Source organism: Leptidea sinapis, chromosome 22 (assembly GCF_905404315.1).
Source record: "Leptidea sinapis chromosome 22, ilLepSina1.1, whole genome shotgun sequence".
Lineage (NCBI taxonomy): Eukaryota > Metazoa > Arthropoda > Insecta > Lepidoptera > Pieridae > Leptidea > Leptidea sinapis.
Window position 1 is genome coordinate 10,538,363 of NC_066286.1, and position 19,816 is coordinate 10,558,178.

The 19,816-nt window shown below is 34.1% G+C and overlaps 1 protein-coding gene and 1 long non-coding RNA gene across 3 annotated transcripts in view; one reads left to right on the top strand and one right to left on the bottom strand.

Annotated features, from left to right (window-relative positions):
* Positions 1-5,708, top strand: part of LOC126970783 (uncharacterized) — a 120,020-nt gene extending 114,312 nt beyond the window's left edge. For both annotated transcript variants that reach the window (XM_050816865.1, XM_050816866.1), the window contains exons 14-17: positions 1,075-1,273; positions 1,859-1,981; positions 2,457-2,636; positions 4,149-5,708. In XM_050816865.1, the coding sequence (XP_050672822.1) occupies positions 1,075-1,273; positions 1,859-1,981; positions 2,457-2,636; positions 4,149-4,266 (620 nt within the window). In that variant the 3' untranslated portion in view covers positions 4,267-5,708. The remainder of the gene's footprint in view (positions 1-1,074; positions 1,274-1,858; positions 1,982-2,456; positions 2,637-4,148) is intronic.
* A 3,334-nt stretch (positions 5,709-9,042) lies between these two features.
* On the bottom strand, positions 9,043-19,219 carry LOC126970902 (uncharacterized). The gene is made up of 4 exons (XR_007730716.1): positions 19,205-19,219; positions 12,701-12,863; positions 11,049-11,132; positions 9,043-9,497 (listed from the first exon to the last, which is right to left on the bottom strand). It is a non-coding gene; the product is annotated as an uncharacterized LOC126970902 (long non-coding RNA).
* Positions 19,220-19,816: the final 597 nt, after the last annotated feature.

The window sequence follows — 19,816 nt, forward strand, 5'->3', positions numbered from 1 at the left end:
TGAAGGTACCCATGGCGTATCGTCCTGGAAATTATCCTATTTTTATTTATTATGAAATTAATGTAAAATATCCTCCTATTACATAAAAAAAACACCGCACAAGGAAGCTCATTCCACAGCTTGGTCGTACGTGGAAGAAAGTTCCTTGGAAACCGCTCTGTGGAGGAATGCCACACATCCAGATGGTGCGGATGATATCCTAATTTGTGGCGTGCCGTGCGAAGGTAGATTAGGCGGCAGGAATCAGGTCAAACAGCTATTTCGAATACTGCTCGTGATAAATGCGGTAGAATACACACAATGAAGCGACGTTGCCGCAAGACACACAATGAAGCCGTTCACAGAGCACTTACTACTTAGTGAGTTAGCTTAGCTTGGCTATTTACACATTTTGCCTCTTGATCTGCGTGTCTGTTCTTCTCCTTACTCCAACCAGCCCAGACGTCTAGTCTTTTAAAAGTGCTGCAGGCATCAGAGAGCCATGCTGGAGATAGTAGGACTTGTGCCTGTTCCTGCCACATTCCTGCACTCCATAAGCACGTGTTCTGGGGTTTCTTCTGCCTCAATGCATCCTCTGCACAAATGGCTGTTGCTACATCTTTGATAGATGATTGTTCAAGGGACAGTGACCGGTGATAACAACTACTATTTAGCGTATTTTATCCCTGTATAGTCTCATAAGGTTGCGGGCGAATCTCTTTCATGGCGCTGGAACCGCATTCATTGTTGCCCTGAATCCTTTACTGTTTTTCCATTCTGTTAGGTAGGATTGTTCCGTTTTTTCTCGCAGTCACTTACAATAGTTACTTTATATTGTATCTTTCAAAATGATGGGGGATGCCACTCAGAATTTTGGGTATTTCTAGAATCTTGAGCGACACTGCATTGTAATGACCAGAGCATATCACTCATAAAAAAGTAAAATAAAATAGAATTAAGTTGCTAGCAGCGCTACAGTTTTATACATTTGCAGCTGTCATCGTTCTTGCATTTTGTGAGTCTTGTGTAATTGCACCGAAATAAAATTGATAATTTCTTGAATTTATATTGTGTCGTCCATTATTCAATTTTCAGGCAGAAACAGCAACAAGTTGGAGGACGTTCACCGCTGGGCGAGTGCGGCCGTCCGTCGCAGTATGTGTAGCGCTGCGCATGCGCACGGCTACGGCGTCGCTGCGGTGGCACAGAACCTCGACCACGCCACCCGCGCCTTCCTCGCTAGCGCCCTCTATGGAGGCTCACTCAAGACACTGAAGGCACACTATAGACTGAGGTTTGTTAACTTATTATTATTATAATGATAATATTTATTGTTGCCTTCAAATAAATTTATGAATTCAATATTATATACATTTAGAAAAAAAACTACATTTAAAAAACCGTCTTGAAAGACTGCAAGTATCAATTAACTAAAATTACTATAATTTAATACACCTCTTATGCAAAACTGTACCTTTAATATTAATAAAATACTATTATTTATATGTGATAGGTTTTAAGTCGGTGCCAAGCCAAATGTAATATATAATCTAACTTTTTAAAAAAAGGCGGAAAGCAATTATGAAATTCATGGAAGTTCATTATTTACAAAAATTATTAACCTTTTCGCTGTTCTTGTAATGGAAGAATTTCATAGCAAAACTGTCAAACTGTGCGACAAAATATTTGTCTCATAGAGTTATTAATACTTCTGTATTGTACAAATATAACAATTGAAATTACAAAAATATTAATCGATACAAATCTATCCTAAATTTGAATAAAATCGGTTTAGGAGTTCATCGAGGACGTGACACGAAATTTTTATTTAAAAGATTTAAGTAACCTTTTGTAATATGTATAATGTTTTACATTTCAGGGATGACGATATCCGTGTTATAAGGCCATTCATATACGTCCGAGCAAGCTCGCTGGAAGCATTCTGTTGTTCGCGATCTCTACCAAACTTCTCGTCTATGCAGACGGACGAGATTGATTCAAGGTAGGATATTATAATCGTTCATATACCACATTTTATATAAACAATACAATAGTAATTGACTGTGATTGATTCTAACCAGCGAAAGTATCTGCTAGCATGTAGTAGAGTGTACTAACGGTCTACTTAGTAGACCGTTATCAGTATTACAATAGAATTAACAAAATAAAATAAAATATGCTCAAATGAGGTAATTCACTGTATTAGAAGTTTGAGAGATTATATTTTGTTACGGGATTTTAATAAATTACCATAGTTACGAGTAAATGTGTGTTATAAATACTGCTTTTGTCTATTGCAACTTTAGCAAAAAAAATGTATACTCACCGCGTCAAAAACAAATTCGAGCGAGAACCAACATTTAAAAATATACAGAAATTACAAAACTTAAAATATTAACTAATTATTTAAAATTAATACAGCGAATCACCTACACATTATTTATAATATCGTGTTAATCTTACAATTTAAATTTCAGCAAACCTCTAACCCGTTCAATATCAGAGCCATGCGGCAGCTCAGCAGAAGTGTTGGAGTTAGACTCTGAAAAGGATTCTCCACTTGTAACTGCTCGCAATATTCTAGACGAGCAGGAACAAACGCATCCGTACATGTACAGTAGTCTAAAGAGCGCTTTACACCCTCTTATTAGCGGCAGGTAAATATATTTAGAATACCCACTTTCATTATTTTTGACACATTGTTATAACTTACATTGACGGTGTCACAATGTGTGGTCGGCTTAATACTGACTGATTAGACGTTGAGTAACGGAAATAGCCCGAAAATTACGGAATACAAACGAGAACTTTTTTATTTGAACAAACAACTCAACGAGCTGATGGTCTAACAAATATTTATTCATATCAGCTATCTATAACAGTGTAAAGTATTATTTATTAAATAAAATTATGTTTTTATGATCACTTTAAAATTTTGCGCGTAAACACGTGACGTGACATTTCGATTGATGACGTCACATTATAAAAAACAACAAAATACTCTTATATACGGTTCTAAATAAGAAAAGATAGAAAATAAAAATTATAGAAAAGATACACGTAATACAAAGCTGTGGAATGAGTTTCCGGGACGATACGACATGGGTACTTTCAAAAAAAGCACGTACACCTTCCTTAAAGGCCGGCAACGCTCCTTGATTCCTCTGGTGTTGCAACAGAATGTGGGCGGCGGTGATCACTTAACACCAGGTGACCCGTACGCTCATTTGTCCTCCTATTCCTTAAAAAAAAAAGATAAATAGTATAATTATAGGTATCATGTTACAGTAGACCACCGAGCTTGGTAAGATTGAACCACGTTATTAGTTATTGTATTTTTATACCTACCTGAAACCTATCTATGTAATAATTATCTAAGAAGAATATCTTAGAATCGTGAATTTACGTTTTTAAGTCGGGATCAAAAGCTGTACAGGTTCAAACATTACCCATAGAGCTACCTACATAATTAATAAGTTGGGTGGGGATTTTCAGGAGGTATAATTGCACAAAGAGGATTGCATTAAAGGGCAATAATTAAACATCATATAAGCCCCATATCCCTCATCTAGGTCCACAATCACAAAGAGAATTGTCTCTGATACAAGTTTCGCTTAGTTTGGCTGTCTATGCTATATTTATGTTTATGCTGGAATACAAGCGTGGTTCATAAATAGTTGATATAATTACCGTTTCATGGGCTTAATTTCCATATTATATTTCCTTTTTTAAAGCATCTACTATTATAAATATATTAAACTTTGCTAAGCCTGCTGGTTTTTTACCTCTAGGAATCTCAGTGTGGTTTTATCATAATTTTTAAGTTAAAACCTTTACCGAAATAGTTATAAATTAATAACGATATTGCAAAATTTTACAAAAATGGCTCGTTTAATACCTATAATCGGCCTTAGATAATTTATACGTTTAGACTAGATAGAGCCTCAGACAATAGAGTGCATAACAAGCTAAGTCTTACACTCGCGATATGTATGTCACTTTGTTTTAGTGTGCGTTGCTTAAAAATCAGTTTGCCGAAATTTTTTTCTACGTGTTCACAGCTGTCACAGTCTTAACGTATATATTATCTAAGAGTTCGACATAAATATATAAATCACACGTAACATAATATTTTTGTATTAATTGTAACTGACTTGATTTTCTTCCAGAAATGTCGACAAAGATCAAAAAGAACAGAGACACAGAAAGAAATCTGTGATACAGATGAAAAATGGCGCTCGAGTCTACGATTCAGATGACGGCACGGAAGAAGAATATGTGCCATAGATTATAAACAAACTAATTTTACCGCCAAAACTCAAGTTTTACTGTCAACAGTGCATGCCATAATTTTATTATTTACTCAGTGATTGCGTTGTGATTATGACCATTAGTATTAATTATAGTTTCTCATTGTGTTATTTTATTTACTGACTTTTTGTTTTTTGTATTAAAATACAAGAAAAACACATTTTGGTCACAGACCAAAGGGATAGTTTAAATCCGTGCGCGGATTTTATTCTAAAATAATTTTATGTATTTAAAATGTTGCGTTTAAAGTTAATCATTATTCTTACACATTTAATTGTGTTTGATAATCATCCTACCATTTTGGTAAGACACTTGTGCATAATAAAAGATATTTTTAATGTCGATGTTGTATGAGAACATATTATATTATTATTAGATTATTTATTGTTGAATGATCAAGAAAAGTTATTTTCGTTTTTATGATGAGTAAATTTTATTAAAGGATTTATGAGCCATTAATTTATGGCCACATGTTTGAAAACTTATATTTTGATAATAATTGTATTAGAAGAGCATATTATTCATATTGTCCGTATTTTAAACTTAGAGTCTATAATGTTGAATGTAGTTTTCAAAATCTTTTAATACTTGAAGCTCTTTGTGTGACTTTCATTTAAAATACTTAATCCATTAAAAATGGATTAAGTATTTACTTATTTATAGATGTGGCAACATTGCAATGAAATTGTTTCATTGAATGTTCGTGCCTTTATTATTTGTTGACAATTAAACATAAGCTGGTCTCCTAATATTACATACCTTTTGTTTGGGTCAGCAACATTTTTTTTTATGAGATTGTGGGACGAGACGAGCAGGACGTTCAGGTGTTGGTAATTGATACGCCCTGCCCATTAACAATGCAGTGCCGCTCAGGATTCTTGAAATACCCAATAATTCTGATTGGCACTACAATTGCGCTCGTCACCTTGAGACATCTTTTAAGATGTTAAGTCTCATTTGCCCAGTAATGTCCCTAGCTACGGCACCTTTCTGACCAAAACAAAATAATGCTTACACATTACTGCTTCACGGCAGAAAAGGCATCGTTGTGGTACCCATAATCTAGCCGGCAGCGTGTGCAAAGGAGACTTCCAGTGGTCAAACAATTCTTTGACTATCAAAGGTGAAAGAAGTCATTCATATGTTTCAAAATATGTAATCGTTAGGATTTTAGAAATGTTAAAGTCAATAAAAATTATTGCTAATGTTTTATAAAGTAAGTTTTTATATCATTTGCATTATTTGTCTCTTAGCTATATTTTTGTACTAAATACAATATATTCCTATGTGTTTTATTATAATATAAGATTAGAAATATGTTTATTATTATTGTTAAGGTTCAAGTCCCATAAACTGCTTCCAATGTATTCAGGCATAAGCCTGTCAATAATAAAAGAGATTTATTGACTATTAATAAATGCTGTTTTATTTATTTACCTATGGAAGGACAAACGAGATTAGGTACGGCATATCTGATAAGGCCAGGGTCAATAATTTTTCAAACCAAAGAAAATACTTCCTACTATTACAACCCATTGGAAATGGAAGAGAATATAGAATGGAAAGGTAAGTGGGGGAAGGGGGGTATAAGGATAAAATCGGTTTATCTCGATTTCCGGTGAAACTACAAGTCCTATGGCAAAAAGTTAAACTGCAAAGTTGCAGGTAGTAAAAAGGTCTACAACTTTTGTTTTTTCACTCTTTTCACATAACCTCAAAATTGCACTGGTCTATTTATTGAGTGATCACCGCAGCCAATACATTGCATACCATATCAACCCATACTCTCTCTTGAAAGTCTAGGTGAGAGTATGGGTTGATATGGCCAGTAACACATGAGTACTGACATCTTTTTATTTGGGTGTATGTGCTTTTGTTAAGGGAACGCATGCCGTATCGACATGGTAATACCGCGTATACTATAAGAAAGTGCAGCACATACCACATAAGAGAACTAGGTAAGCTGGGTTAATAACGGGCCTAATGGTTTATTTTTAATACTTTAGTCAGCTATCTATTAAGAATTAGTATTCTATGAATGTGCTCTCTTTAAGCACAGGTCACATAAGAGAACTAGGTAAGCTGGGTTAATAACGGGCCTAATGGTTTATTTTTAATACTTTAGTCAGCTATCTATTAAGAATTAGTATTCTATGAATGTGCTCTCTTTAAGCACAGGTCACATAAGAGAACTAGGTAAGCTGGGTTAATAACGGGCCTAATGGTTTATTATTAATACTTTAGTCAGCTATCTATTAAGAATTAGTATTCTATGAATGTGCTCTCTTTAAGCACAGGTCACATAAGAGAACTAGGTAAGCTGGGTTAATAACGGGCCTAATGGTTTATTATTAATACTTTTGTCAGCTATCTATTAAGAATTAGTATTCTATGAATGTGCTCTCTTTAAGCACAGATCACATAAGAGAACTAGGTAAGCTGGGTTAATAACGGGCCTAATGGTTTATTATTAATACTTTAGTCAGCTATCTATTAAGAATTAGTATTCTATGAATGTGCTCTCTTTAAGCACAGATCACATAAGAGAACTAGGTAAGCTGGGTTAATAACGGGCCTAATGGTTTATTATTAATACTTTTGTCAGCTATCTATTAAGAATTAGTATTCTATGAATGTGCTCTCTTTAAGCACAGATCACATAAGAGAACTAGGTAAGCTGGGTTAATAACGGGCCTAATGGTTTATTATTAATACTTTTGTCAGCTATCTATTAAGAATTAGTATTCTATGAATGTGCTCTCTTTAAGCACAGGTCACATAAGAGAACTAGGTAAGCTGGGTTAATAACGGGCCTAATGGTTTATTATTAATACTTTAGTCAGCTATCTATTAAGAATTAGTATTCTATGAATGTGCTCTCTTTAAGCACAGGTCACATAAGAGAACTAGGTAAGCTGGGTTAATAACGGGCCTAATGGTTTATTATTAATACTTTAGTCAGCTATCTATTAAGAATTAGTATTCTATGAATGTGCTCTCTTTAAGCACAGGTCACATAAGAGAACTAGGTAAGCTGGGTTAATAACGGGCCTAATGGTTTATTATTAATACTTTAGTCAGCTATCTATTAAGAATTAGTATTCTATGAATGTGCTCTCTTTAAGCACAGGTCACATAAGAGAACTAGGTAAGCTGGGTTAATAACGGGCCTAATGGTTTATTATTAATACTTTAGTCAGCTATCTATTAAGAATTAGTATTCTATGAATGTGCTCTCTTTAAGCACAGGTCACATAAGAGAACTAGGTAAGCTGGGTTAATAACGGGCCTAATGGTTTATTATTAATACTTTAGTCAGCTATCTATTAAGAATTAGTATTCTATGAATGTGCTCTCTTTAAGCACAGGTCACATAAGAGAACTAGGTAAGCTGGGTTAATAACGGGCCTAATGGTTTATTATTAATACTTTAGTCAGCTATCTATTAAGAATTAGTATTCTATGAATGTGCTCTCTTTAAGCACAGGTCACATAAGAGAACTAGGTAAGCTGGGTTAATAACGGGCCTAATGGTTTATTATTAATACTTTAGTCAGCTATCTATTAAGAATTAGTATTCTATGAATGTGCTCTCTTTAAGCACAGATCACATAAGAGAACTAGGTAAGCTGGGTTAATAACGGGCCTAATGGTTTATTATTAATACTTTAGTCAGCTATCTATTAAGAATTAGTGTTCTATGAATGTGCTCTCTTTAAGCACAGGTCACATAAGAGAACTAGGTAAGCTGGGTTAATAACGGGCCTAATGGTTTATTATTAATACTTTAGTCAGCTATCTATTAAGAATTAGTGTTCTATGAATGTGCTCTCTTTAAGCACAGGTCACATAAGAGAACTAGGTAAGCTGGGTTAATAACGGGCCTAATGGTTTATTATTAATAGTTTAGTCAGCTATCTATTAAGAATTAGTATTCTATGAATGTGCTCTCTTTAAGCACAGATCACATAAGAGAACTAGGTAAGCTGGGTAATAACGGGCCTTATGGATTATTATTAATACTTAAGTCAGCTATCGATTAAGAATTAGGTACTCTATGAATGTGCTCTCTTTAAGAACAGATCACATAAGAGAACTAGGTAAACTAAACTATTAGGTGCTGATGGGTCATTAAACACTGAAGTAATATTTTGTTTAATAATTTCCCCTTATAAAGTGCACTCTTTTAAACTCTGATCACATAGCACTATTGATTTTTCATTAATTGTACTATAAGAATGTGCTGAAAAAAATACAGAAAATTTCAAAGACATGGCAATATTATGTCGAACCCTTTGCTTTAGACAAATTAAAAAAAAATGAATGTCTCAGATTGATTGACAGATTTATCGTAGGCTACCGCAGCGCCACCCTTACTGGACGCGTTATTACGGACACTTTTTCATACACAATGATACAGAGATGGTTCTCCTTACCTCTACCCTTCATAGGTTATTGATAGGTATCCCCGCGTGTCGTTATGCTTTTAAAATGCAGCTACACCTATTACAGAGGCAAAATATTTGCCACATAGCTGGAGTTGTTGATATTAGCCAACGCGGCGTCTAGTCGTAGCGTAAGTCAAATGTAAATCTTTACCCCCTTACTCATAATAGTCTGCTAACTTAAAGCATTGCTAATTCTCACTCTGTCTTCTTCTATTGACCTAAGTCAGAATGAGAAAAAACACTCCTTAACAGCTGTTTTAAGTTAGCGGACCATTATGAATTAGGGGGTTTGAATAAAACAATATTCTCTATAGATAGTTTAATTTCTACATTACATTCATTCATACTCTCGCGTGTGTGCGTGCCCATACATTAATAGCTTACATTTATGAGTATTATAAGTACTTTAAGGACTCTTTTCGTAAGAGATTTTTAAATTAGAATAAACACTGAATGTGATAAAATTTAACACTTAGATACATTAGCCAATAAAGCAACTATTCTAAACATTTAAGCTATATATTATAATCATAAGTAATTAACTACGTTTTGTTTCATGACCACACAATATTATAAGCTATAGTAGAATTTCACTTATCATCTATACATGTACGATTATTAATAGTAGAATAACTACATTATAAGTATGTAATTCTACTGTAGTGATTATATGCTACATTAAGAAGAATAATAGCCTTTGTATTTGAAGAGATTCAGAAGTTCTAAACAGTTACTTCCCCTGGCAGCATGGCTTGTCGCCTGAAAAAAAACAAAGAACATGAAATAATCAACATATTATCTCAAAAGTTTTCTCATTCACACTGATTCTTTGCCTTGGCTATTGTTCAAGTTGATTTGATATGTGGTTTTGATTGGATTCCAATAGATGGCGCTGAATACAGAAGCAATTATTTTTCCTGGCGCTATTAATGTTTATTTAGATAATTCTATTCAATTTATGTTCGATAATTGTCAATCATTTATCATGATATTGTAGTAGATAGTTCAAAACAAATATACTGTGAATATCATCAGTTCGGTTTTATTTAACAGTGTAGGTGAAGTGTCTACGTGAATATTAGGGTTCCATAGTGCTGGGTTCAATAGCTATCAAAATCAGCAGCAAAGTGTACTGTAACTGCCACTTGGTATTTTTAGGTAATTTTGGTATCTGCGGTCTTTTAAAATAATAAAATCTTAAAAATATAATTTACTCTCTGATTAGAAATTCCGTTGAGAAATATCGAATTTATTTGCTGAAAGGCGCGATTAATTCATTCACACAAGAATTGCATCAACCTTGATTTGAACAGGTGCAAGATATTCAACGGACTTCTTTCATATTGCAGTTCCTACTAAGATATATTATGTTGCATAAAACAGCTTGGTTCGTTCGTTCACGCCATTCCGACTGTGATATCGTTTAAAAATTTATTTATAACATCATGTGAATTCAAATTGAATTGTTGTTGCATGAATTCCTTATCCAGACATTTTTCACTCCGGGATGCGTGGGTGGGAAATCAGTCAGCGCAACTGGACTTCCTGGTATTTCTATTTTTGAAAAGTGGTTCGCTGCGTCGACGGGCTTAAACATTTTGCATTGCCATTCTTATATAGAATCACAAAACGTTCCCAATCTGTAGGCATGCTGTCTGTTGTCAAACCATGTTATTTAATATAATCAATATATGAGTGTTCGAATCCGCACACGACACATCGACACGCACTTTACCGTTTTTTGTTGCTATAATATCAGATTTACCAGTGGGAGGCTCCTGTGCGCAGGATGCCGGCTAGATTATGGGTACCACAACGGCGCCTATTTCTGCCGTGAAACAGAAATGTGTAAGCATTACTGTGTTCCGGTCTGAAGGGCGCCGTAGCTAGCGAAATTACTGGGCAAATGAGACTTAACATTTTATATCCCAAGGTGACGAGCGCAATTGCAAAAAAAGATTGAACTTGTAACTTATGATTTTCAAGTGTTTCTTATTTTTATGGAACAGGAGGAGAAACGAGCGTCTGTAGTTAAGTGATCACCGCCGCCCACATTCTCTTACAACACTAGAGGTATCACAGTAGCATTGCCTTTAATTTTCCTATTTCCTTCCACTAGTTCGGTTGTACATGGAAGAAAGTACTTTGAGAACGCATACATTGGTTATAACTTTAATGTTTGGCCAGAAATGTAACGAGATGGGAATTTGAAAAAAAAATACATATTTTCTTTCCCACTTGATAGATTTTTTAAAAGAACCTCTAATGGTATTAAATAATTCAATGTAATTGGTCCTAATGACAACTCACCCGAAGGCTTGCCATCGCCGCAAGCGCAGGTAGGGCCGCACGTGCATGCTGCCCCACAGGCCGCCTTACCCCCTCCACATGTACCTGCAATCAATTAATAATTGGTTACCTCTGGAAGAATAATTGAAAAATTAAAAATAAAACAATTTTTCCTACCTAAAATCAATAAAATTATTATGATAATATAATCTAGTTACAATTATTGTTATTTTTGGTATCGCTGTCCTGCTGCCGCCTTGTCGCGTCGCGCGTGCGACACAATCACATCTCACCTATATATATAAAATCATCAAATATATGCAGTTATATTGGCTGGTTTGGCTGATACCGACTCTAGAAGAATATTTAAATGTCCGTATTGCAGATAGCTTCTAAATAAATAATCTATTAACATACCTACTGTTGTCTTGTGTATGCACAGACATAAAAACCAAAGAGGATATAAATACTACGTAATAAGAGACCGGACTGTCTAAATAAAAATTGAAATTTAGTTTAGTATGAAACGTGCAGTCATTTGATAAGTTTGAAATAGTAGTAATTACAGCATGGCGATTAGCGACGAAGTATAATCCGGCTAAGTTTGAAAGCGAATAGTTGCTTAAAACGTAGTGGATTTCAGCTATCTCCGTTTTTTACAATTTTATAGCCGTTTTCGGTCAATCTATCAATAACTGCACGTTTCATACAATCTAGTGAATCGCTTTTTTCTTAGACAGTTTCGTTAGGCTGATGATTGATGAAAACCGTGACAATAACACAACTATCATAGATTACGTATTAAGACGGTTGCTAGAAATTAAGGCTGCGCTAGACGGTCATTCTATACACAAACGAAGTATGGTTATTACTACCTTGATTGCCTTTTGCTTTAGAAATGAAAACTAAGTAATTTATTTGTCTCATTATTATCTAGCCTTGTACATAGAAAAAGTAAAAAAAAAATGTGTTGAAAATTATAGACGTCGAAACCATATTTCAACTGTAATTTTAACGCATTTCCAAAAATAAACAACAGTTTCAAAATGGCAAAACTGTTACTATACAGGGATAGATTCGTTATTTAAGAATTTTATTTCTCTTTCTGAAAAGAGCATAATTTTATTAGGTAGATACTTTACGTAATCTCCGGGGCAATAAATAATTTACAAAAATCTTCATCATTTTCATAATTCCAAGATGACATAATCTTTAGGTTACTTAATTGATTAACTTAAAGTAATAGTTACTTTAATTACATTTGTAGTTTAACAATAAGATGAGAAAGTTATGTCATAAAAGTATGTTATGCTATGTCTGCTTTTCAAACTAAGAAAATTCCTTTTACAATTTTACATTACAATATAATTTATATCTATCATATTGTCTATCTATCAAATATTGTTTGGCTTGAAACTTTAGCTTGAATTTACATTGTGTAATATTATCATTAAGTTCGATAATCTTAATAAAAACTTTATTAAATGCCCGCACTATTGCGGTTGCACTAAAAATATACAACCTTCACACATAACAATGATTTCAAATAAATAAACCTTTGCCTGAAATTTTATATAACCTAAATAAAAATCTAAAAAAACCTTTGACTCGGTGGTAAAATAAAAAAAAGTGTTTATGAAAGTTATTTGTCTATGATTAAAAAAAATTCTTACTTTTACAGGAATCGCAGGGCGCCGGCATCTCTCGCTAGAGATGGTCTAGAATGGTGAGTGCTGGCAGACTGCGCGCGCACTGAACCTCGGTCATCTAGTCGGGTCAATAACTGAGCGGCTTCGCAGTGGAATCAGACGATCGGTGTTCCTTCACTGATATAGTCTAAGAGACACAACAAATTATTAGCAAATTGTTTGTACGGCTATTCAACATTTTCTATAAATATGAACCATCACTGTTCAATCAACATGCCTCGTGTAGAGTTGTCAAATTGTTTGAAGACGGATATTGGCGGAATTAACACTAAAGAAAACTCAAATCATTTGGATGATTTAATTATTGAAATTTAATTCAAATTAACAAGACAAAATCTTATCTCAATTCAAATCAATGTACGAAGAAATTATAACTCTGAAAATTATTTAAAAGCATAATAACTGGTGATACACTAACGATCCTCGAGAACGTGGTATTGAGAATGGCGATCATATTTGAAGAAAACAATAACATTAAGAATTCGTTAAAAAAATTTTCAAGGAAAACGCGTGTAATTATTGAAACTTGAATTGATTGAAAATTGTTTTTACATTAGATTATGCGTAAAAGTTTCATTTTCCAGAGCTCGTTTCAGGGGGACAGGTTCAATTACACACGCGCGTTTTAATACTTGAAAATGTTTTTTATTTTAATGTGTAATACTAGTGTTAGTTCAAGAGAATACTATTAAGAATACGCATTTATTAACTACTTAGTAAAATTTACTCAAAGTGTAAGTAAGTGTATTAACACCGTGCAGACCCATGTATTACACGCTCATCTTAGGAGCGTAAGTTGGAATCAGGAAGGCAGATACACGGACCTGTCAGTGATTGCTCTTAATTAACGAAAGTTCACACTTCATTAATTTGTATGGAACTATGTTCAAAAATTAAATACCAGATTTATGAAATATTTATAATGAGAATCGACAACCGACTCCTTAGTATCTCAACAGTTATTATGATTATTATTATTTGAAGAGGGTGGCTATTTCCTAGTCCTAAAGATTCCTAGTAACACCGCGTCCAAAATTGAACTATTTTGTTCGCCACTCATACTAAAGCTCGACGTCAAGTCCTGCCGCATTTATGAACCGCAGTAACTCCTTGACGCGAGTGTTGCAAACACCATCTGGTGGCACGAAGTAGTTGCCAAAGATTGTGTTACGCTTATGCATTAGTGGGCCGCAGTCGCAGAGTAGATGGATAGGTTTCATCATCCTCAAGGCAGAATCTGCAAGTTTTGTCGTTTTTGATGCCGACCACACTGAGGTGCTTGTTGAGGCGACAGTGCCCGGTTAGCATCCTACTAAGTATGCATAGATTTGTTCTGTTCAAAGATAGGGCTTCATTCGCATAACTATTGTTGAATGCCCTTATCAGTGCTTTAAAGTGGTTTAAACCTGAAGTGGTTTAAATCTCAACAATTATACATACATACGTACATATGTCAACTATGGTATAGTGGACCTAAAAATGTCGTTAATTTTCAGATGTCAGTAAACGTCAAATGAGTTACTGCACATTTTGTATCTTTCATGAACGTCACACAGTCCAGCCACTTGGTAATAATTTACAATTAACGATCGTTTTCAGAGTAGGAAATAGTTCTATTATACATTCACGATATCCAGTAGAGTTTGTAATGGTATATTGTGATCATTCGTTAACAAAAAAACCCTTTTGTTGTAACACTACTCTTCGATGATACTCCCTTTAATTGATCGATTCGTTTCCTCAATTTTACGGTCATATGTAAAGCCTATATGGCTTCGAATTGAAACGAGTAATCTTGTGCAATGCTCTTTCTTTTACCGTCTTTTTCCCAAATTTGGTCCCATTTGTCTTAAAAGATCCTGTACTGTATAAATAATATAAAAATCTGAAAATCTGACGAGTGTCCGCGGGAACAACTTTTCTCTTACCCAGCACACACAAAAAATATCTCTTAAAATTATTACTGTAGGTAATGTTGTTCGAGATGCAAAAGAGCATGGGAGCAACCTCGTTTGTCCTACTATAAAAAAACTACACAGTATAATGGTAATACTAATTATGACCTTGAGTCATGTGCACGAATAAATCAGCATCTCTTTGTCCAAACGAGATAGGTAAATAACTTACGATGTATATATATCGTGAGCAAGCCACAATAAAATGATCACTGTGCCTAAACAAAAACATGCCTTCACAAACCGGTTCGTAGCGGCTGCGATCCACTTATCAATCAATCTCGATAGTAATTTCAACATGTTATTTATTTTATGGAATATAAATGAATTTTGGTTACACTAAATAAATTATACTTTACGCGTCTAGTTACCAGATTAGAAGTTTTATTCGAATACTAAATTCTTAATCAGAAAACTGTTTTTAATATTGCTTTTTTAGGACGTTCAGCTGAACGTCTGATCAGCTGATGGCAATTGATACACCCTGCCCATTACAATGCAGTGCCGCTAAAGATTCTTGAAAAACTCTGAGCGGCACTACAACTGCGCTCGTCATCTTGAGACACAAGATTTGTTAAGTCTCATTTGCCCAGTAATTTCACTAGCTACGGCGCCTTTCAGACCGAAACACAGTTATGCTAACACATTACTTTTCACGGCAGAAATAGGCTCCGTTGTGGTACCCATAACCTAGCCGGCATCCTGTGCAAAGGAGCCTCCCACTGGTAAAAGCCGCCACTGCTTGTGTAAGTAATTCTTAAATATATTAAAACCGATTGCAAATTAAGTTGTTTTTTATTTGGAGGAGTTATACAGTGGCCTTTCGGTTGCCTGATGATTTTATCAAAAAGCCTGAAAAATAAGAGTTGAACACACGGTATTGTCTTTACCACGTATCGTCTAATAGACGATTACTTGAATAATATTTCAAATGATTCGACAATAAACAAGGTATACTTATGTTTTTGGTGATTTAATTAGTGAATCATGTAAATCGGATCATAAATGTCAGCGTAATCGGTGTACATACTTAAAAAAAATAACGATCAAATTGAGAACCTCCTCCTTTTTGAAGTCGGTCAAAAAGTCGCGCAGTTTAATATCAAAGACAACACTTTTAGGTTGGGTTTTAAGAAACCTCTCATTTATTGATATTAGTGGATCTTGGTTATGGTAATCAGTTAAAATTGCTATTTTTATGGTGGGTGATAAACCCCACCCATGCTGTGTTGCCAAACCTGCCTGCTTTTAAGGAGGGACTAATTCTATTTGATTATCAAATCCACCTATGGAAGATAAGTTCTGCAAATAATGCATGGTTTGACGTCGGTGGGAAAGTCAAGTTGTTGTCCTATGATGTCAACACGAACAGGGCACCTATTACGAAAACCGAAATACGTAGTTTCGGTCCGAAACGAAAGAACGACGAACTTCGATTTAAATCCTATTACCAAAGTACTTCGGATCCGATTAGTGCGGACGTAATTCGTTTCGGAACCGTAGACATAAAAAAATTGTACAAAGATGATATGAATGTACATACTTATATTACCGGTAAATCGTGCCAAAACCGATAACAAATTAGAAATTTTAAAATAAGTTTTTCGTTGTGTTAACATGTATTTAAATAATGGAATTGCTTTATATTCCGTTTAAGTTATCTATTTAAAAAATAATCCTATTTTACTGCAAGAAAATATGCTTTATTAGTTAAATTAAATTTGCCGTATCATGTCATCTACTGCATTATATTTTTATTTAGTCTCTGGTAGTTTAACATACTTTCGCGGTTTTTTAGTTTAAATTTTTTCAGAAGTAATGTGAAAGTTATATGCGAGTAAGTATTATTTAGAATAGAATAGAAACACTTTATTTTTTACAAGAAATACTTACTTATAGATTTCAGAAAAATTTAGAAGGCATCCTGGGCGAAAGTAAAAGAACTAAATAATAATTTTAAAAATATAATATATGATAAATTTAATCCATTTTTTTATTTATATGTACAAAAATCTCTCTCTTTATCTGCAACAAAAGAAATAATATTTTTTTTTGTTGCAGTTTGTGTTTACACGACTATACACAATTTTTTATGATTTATTAGAATATAATTTGTTGAATATTGAACAGACTAGTCTTCATCTTATCTTTTTATTTTATCACTTACAGGCAGATTGCAATAATAGTTATATCTAGTAGATTATTATTCTTAAATTTCTGTTGAGTAATTATTGTATTACCTCATTTCGTGTGCGTGGTGGTCCAGTAACATATTGGTTCATCCTGCTTTGCATTTCATCTTCCCCGACTGAACACACATGTTATGTAAAACACAACATGCGATTGTGATTGTGATCTTTGCGACCATTCCTGGCTTGTAATGGAGCTCCTTTATAACTAATATAACTTACCTTGATAGAGGGATCAATCCCTCTCGTATTTTTATAGTGGCTTTATTACTATAATCTCTTCACAAAGTTTTTCAAATAAAGTATGATTATGGCGATAATTCATAACAAATTAGGGAATCAACCATCGGGAATTTGTTTATTTAATAAATATTGCCGGAGTCGACGTCGCTCTCTTGCTCTTTCAAGGTTTTCTTCGTACAAGAAGACCTCTTCGTTCATTGAAAACGTGCCATTTTATAATAAAATAAATATGTTTTATCTAAAACGAAACATATAAGTCTGTCGTTAAAAGTGACGTTGTTGTTACGACCATAAAAATGTCAAACAACGAAAACGTAAGTGTCGAGTGAATTTGGGAATAAGGTAAACGAAAGACAAAATGTCTAATCTCGAACTTCGTTTCGATCTTCGGATTCGAAACACTTTCGTAATAGAAAAATGTACGATCCGTCAACCGAAACTTCGTATTTCGATTTTCGTAATAGGGCTCCAGGCTAGACGCGACCGGATTAGTACCTACCAAACCAGCACAGAAAACCGGCATTAAGTTGCTATTTATGTTCTGTTTCGCATAGGTTTTTAGTGCCACCGCTGCGCATGGGGAATGGAATAACACTGGCCTTTACGGCAATCGAAAAAGTCGATGCTCAGAAGCATTGTATTTGCATCCAACTCTTGAGTGTCAACTTTAACTCTAAACGACGTTAGAAAGACACTGCCTATTCCGCAGTATCAGAGCTATATGCCGAAAGTACAGTTTAGACAGAAAACTGTTCGCGAGCTCTGTTTTTCTTGGACGTAAACAAGTTAAGCGGGCCGGATGGCAAAAATACTATTAAATATTGACATAAGAGCTTACTATCTCACTATAGATAAATATGAATAATAAATATATAGTAGGTATTTTGTCCAAGATTACAAAAAATTTGGGTTCAGTAGATAAGGTTATTGACAAAACAAATTAATGCTGAACAGCCGGTGCGAGGAGACAAAACAGCGGCCATTTTACCTTAGCAGTATCGGCCGTATATCAGTTTTTTTCATGAAACATTTTAATCCTACATTTTCTAACCTAACAATTCTAACCTGGCATTTACTGGCCAACCATAAATCCTTAGTAGTAGAGTAGAAGTTAGAACGTTAATACAAAAACATGTGGTATCAAAAATTCTTCAAAACAGACTATATGGAAGTCAGGTTATGGGTTGTTTTTATTTACCTTGATACAAAAGTTGCGGTGACAGCCCTATTATAGAAAATTTGGTGTAGGTATCATTCAGAAAGCAATCGTTAGTAATTTATGATACTTAGCATCGTCAGGGTTATTACCGAGGTTTTTTATTAGAAATGAATCACTTGGAATTACGAGCAAAGACCTCTGAGGCAATTTGTCTTGGCCTTGAGACTGATATTATATCTACTAAAGACTCGGTCACACGGGGATAGTTTACACGCTGTGAGTTCGCGAATTGACTAATAATAGGCAATATTTTACATCTACAATGTAAGTAATACACTTCAGCTGCACGGAATCTTAGCCACGCACTTATTTTACGATAACAATAATTAAACTATTTTTAAGGATTGGTATTTAAGAAGATAGGTTGACAAATTATAACTCGAGGTAAATTAGGGTAATTCATTAAACAAACAAACAAACATAACTTTATTTCGTAGGTAAATTGCATTACATTTGAAATATGTCATTTGTTTTTCTTACAGTTCGTTCGGAAGACAGATTTTCTTAGAGAAGAACGGTCAAGAAACTCTAAGGTTGCTCTTTTCAAAACTGAATGATATTACAGATTCTTATTTTTAAATTAATTTTACAAATCATTTCAATTACTATATATGCCAAGTGATGCAACAAAATACACAAACGTCAATTACTAAATGCCTTACACGAGTAAGGAAAAAAATGTAAATTAATAAGTAAAAACATAGTTAAAGTTATTGAGTACATACTTAAAGTACAGTACAGTAGATGCATCAATCCACAAATAAAGGCATTGTGCGAGCATTTTATTAGCTATTATATAAAAAATATACATAATAACTTTGATTAAAAAAATATAAAAAATAAAAGAAATAAAAAAACATACATCAGATTTCCCAGTGAGAGGATCATCCTGCCACGAGATTTACGAGCATGACGCATAGACCAGCCATCGCCTCCCTTCACCAAATTTTAAGGGAAGGGAATGACCCGCCCCACGTCGCCGCCACAAGCAGTGGCATTATGACGATGCCGGTCACGAGAACTCTACCAAAATACAAAAGATGTTCATCTCCATAATATTATAACGATACTCACTACAATAGCTTTACTTACAATTTGACCATTTTGTTTAAATTTTAAAAGCCCGACCCTTTATCAATCTGTGAAAGACATGCAAAACCCCAGCAGCTCACTCCCAAGAGTTATTTATGCCCAGATATTCTGATAGTTTGTAGTACACTTTTGTATACAACTTTTTCTTTAGAACTGATTTATATTCGTTTAAAGGTAAGTATGTCAACCGGGATGCAACAGTATCTCAATATTAAGTTTTAGTGTTCTTTGCAAGAGTTTTTTTGAAAATTAGTCAAAGGCTGTCATTTGAGCGATTAACAACCAATTTTGTATTCTTGTGTTTTTCAATATTTTATCTGTGAATTAATCCATTTTTGCTGTGAATTAAAACATTTTTGTGTTCCTTAGTTGTGATTTAACA